The following is a 2,475-nucleotide window of genomic DNA, read 5'->3' on the forward strand; positions in this document are numbered from 1 at the left end:
TGTGTTTGCTTCATTTAGGGAAAATCCTGAGGATTTCTGGGCTGGGAAAATGGAGTGGGGACCAAACCCCATTCCTAAGGCAGTGCAGGAATGACCTGGATTTGCAGCACTGAGCTCAATCTTGGATATCCAGTATTCCCTGTGAGTTAATGAGCACAAAGTACTGGGCATAAAATACCCTTGGATTTCAGTAATAATCCAAGCCACTCATTATGAACTATTTATCAAAATACCATAATTAATTTTTATTTCTATCTCCAGAATCTTACACAACCTGAATGTAATAATGATGTTCTTCCTTTTCTTCCTCTCATTTTTTTCCTTTTTTACCACTGTTGCTTTCTTCTTTTCAATGTGCCAGTTTCTTCACTTCTTCTCACTATTTCTTTGATTTAAAAATATTCCTTTTTTTTAATTTATTTTTATTTTATTTGCCTTTACTTCCCTGAAGCTTCGTGCCAGACCCTTCACCACGATGCAGAAAAACAGCACAAAATTCAAAGAGTTCATCCTGCTGGGATTCCCATCTATCATGGAGCTTCAGGTGTTGTTCTTTCTGATATTCCTGGTGGTTTACATCTTCACCATCTTGGAAAACCTACTGATCATCATCCTGATCAAAACAAACCATCACCTTCACAAGCCTATGTACTTCTTCCTCTGCAACCTCTCCTTCCTGGAGGCTTGGTACATATCAGTCACCGTCCCCAAACTCTTAGGGAATTTTCTCCTGGGAAGCCAAAACATCTCTTTTGGAGGCTGTATGACCCAGCTTTACTTCTTTAGCTCCCTGATTTCTTCTGAGTGCATCCTCCTTGCAGCCATGGCTTACGATCGCTACGTCGCCATCTGCATCCCCCTGCGCTACCCAGAAATCATGAACCCCAGGACCTGCCTCTACCTCGCCACCTTCTCCTGGCTCTCTGGCTTCTTGGCCTCCCTGCTGAAGGTATTTTTCATTTCCCAGCTGTCTTTTTGTGGCTCCAACCTCATCAACCACTTCTTCTGTGACATCAGCCCCTTGCTCAACCTCTCCTGCGCCGACGTGGCGGTGGCCGAAAGGGTGGATTTCATCCTGGCCTTGAGCATCCTGCTCTTTCCCCTCTCTGTCACCACCATCTCTTATCTGTGCATTATCAACACCATTTTACACATTCCCACATCCCAGGGCAGGAAGAAAGCTGCTTCCACCTGTGTTTCTCACCTCACCGTGGTCACTATTTTCTTCTCAGCTACTCTGTTCATGTACGCCCGGCCCAAGAGAATCCACCCCTATAATCTGAATAAATTGGTGTCAGTCGTGTACACCACAGTAACTCCCATGCTCAACCCCTTCATTTACTGCCTGAGGAACCAGGAGGTTCGAGAAGCTTGGAAAAAAACTTTCAGCAGGACAAAAGCTGCCCCCAAGGTCCCTCTGTCCATCGCTCTTCACCTTTAGGATCAATCCTTACAGAAGGGGGGGAGCTAGAAAGAAAGTGTGTGGGTTTGGCTTGGGATTGAGTGAATTTCCTTCAGAATGGGGTGCTGTGCCCTGGATTTGGGGTGAAAACAGGGATAATAGTGGGAAATCTTGGTTACTGCTGGGGGGTGTTCATGCAGCATCCAGAACATTGAATTCCCCAACAAATTCCCCCAGACTGGGGTGGGACAAGAAGCTGGGAAGGGAAATATCTGGAGCAGCTCCCCCCAAGAAACCACAGGGATATTCCATACCATCCTCAGGATGCACAAGGCTTATAATTGGAGGAAAAACACAGGGATGGTGGAGTTCCCCCATTTCTGTCCCCAAAAACTGCTACATGTGAGAGAAATGGGGTTCACTGGAGATGCCTGGCTACCTGCACGCAGTGGGATGAAGTCAATAAATTCCTTTCTTTGCTTTCCTTGGAGTTGTTTTTGTACCTAAACCCCTCAAAGGTTCCTTCACCCTTTTCCTAAGACACTCTCCCACTCCTGCTCAACAGGGCTCCCAAAAATCCTGAAAGACTGGGCAAAAAAACCCCAAAGAGTGACCACTGAAAACTTTTCCTGGCCCTAACCCTGACACGGAACCCTACCCAAAACATCACCAATAACCAGGCTATCAGTTTGCATTTTACCAAAAAAAAAAAATCAAACCTACCAGCCCTATATTTTTAACATAAAACACTCACATGCTCTGGGTAGTGTTGGGTTTTCCAGCCATCCTCCCTTTTAGGATCTGGAAGATGAATATTGTGGAGACAACTCATCCAGAAGCCACTAATTTACTCCAGGCTCAGCTCTTATACCCAAGTGGAGGCTTATATGGAATTTCCCTGCTCCACCTCTTTCCCACTAATCCCCTGGAAAATCCCCTCTTCACTTTGAGTGTCCTCACCTGGGATGAAGGAGCCTCAGCTGCAACCCATCTGAGAACATCCCACCCTAACCCTAAACCCTAAGCCTAAACCCTAAACCCTCACACTAAAACCCTCACACTAAACTCTCACC

The 2,475-nt window shown here is 45.8% G+C and overlaps 1 protein-coding gene across 1 annotated transcript; it reads left to right on the forward strand.

The window, feature by feature from the left end:
* Positions 1–466: 466 nt before the first annotated feature.
* LOC103539230 (olfactory receptor 6B1) lies at positions 467–1,441 on the forward strand. The gene has a single exon (XM_008505721.2). It carries the CDS (start codon positions 476–478, stop codon positions 1,439–1,441), a length of 966 nt encoding a protein of 321 aa, XP_008503943.2. The 5' UTR covers positions 467–475.
* The last annotated feature ends 1,034 nt before the right edge of the window (positions 1,442–2,475 follow it).

Source organism: Calypte anna, chromosome 27 (genome assembly GCF_003957555.1).
Source record: "Calypte anna isolate BGI_N300 chromosome 27, bCalAnn1_v1.p, whole genome shotgun sequence".
In the NCBI taxonomy this organism is placed as follows: Eukaryota; Metazoa; Chordata; class Aves; order Apodiformes; family Trochilidae; genus Calypte; species Calypte anna.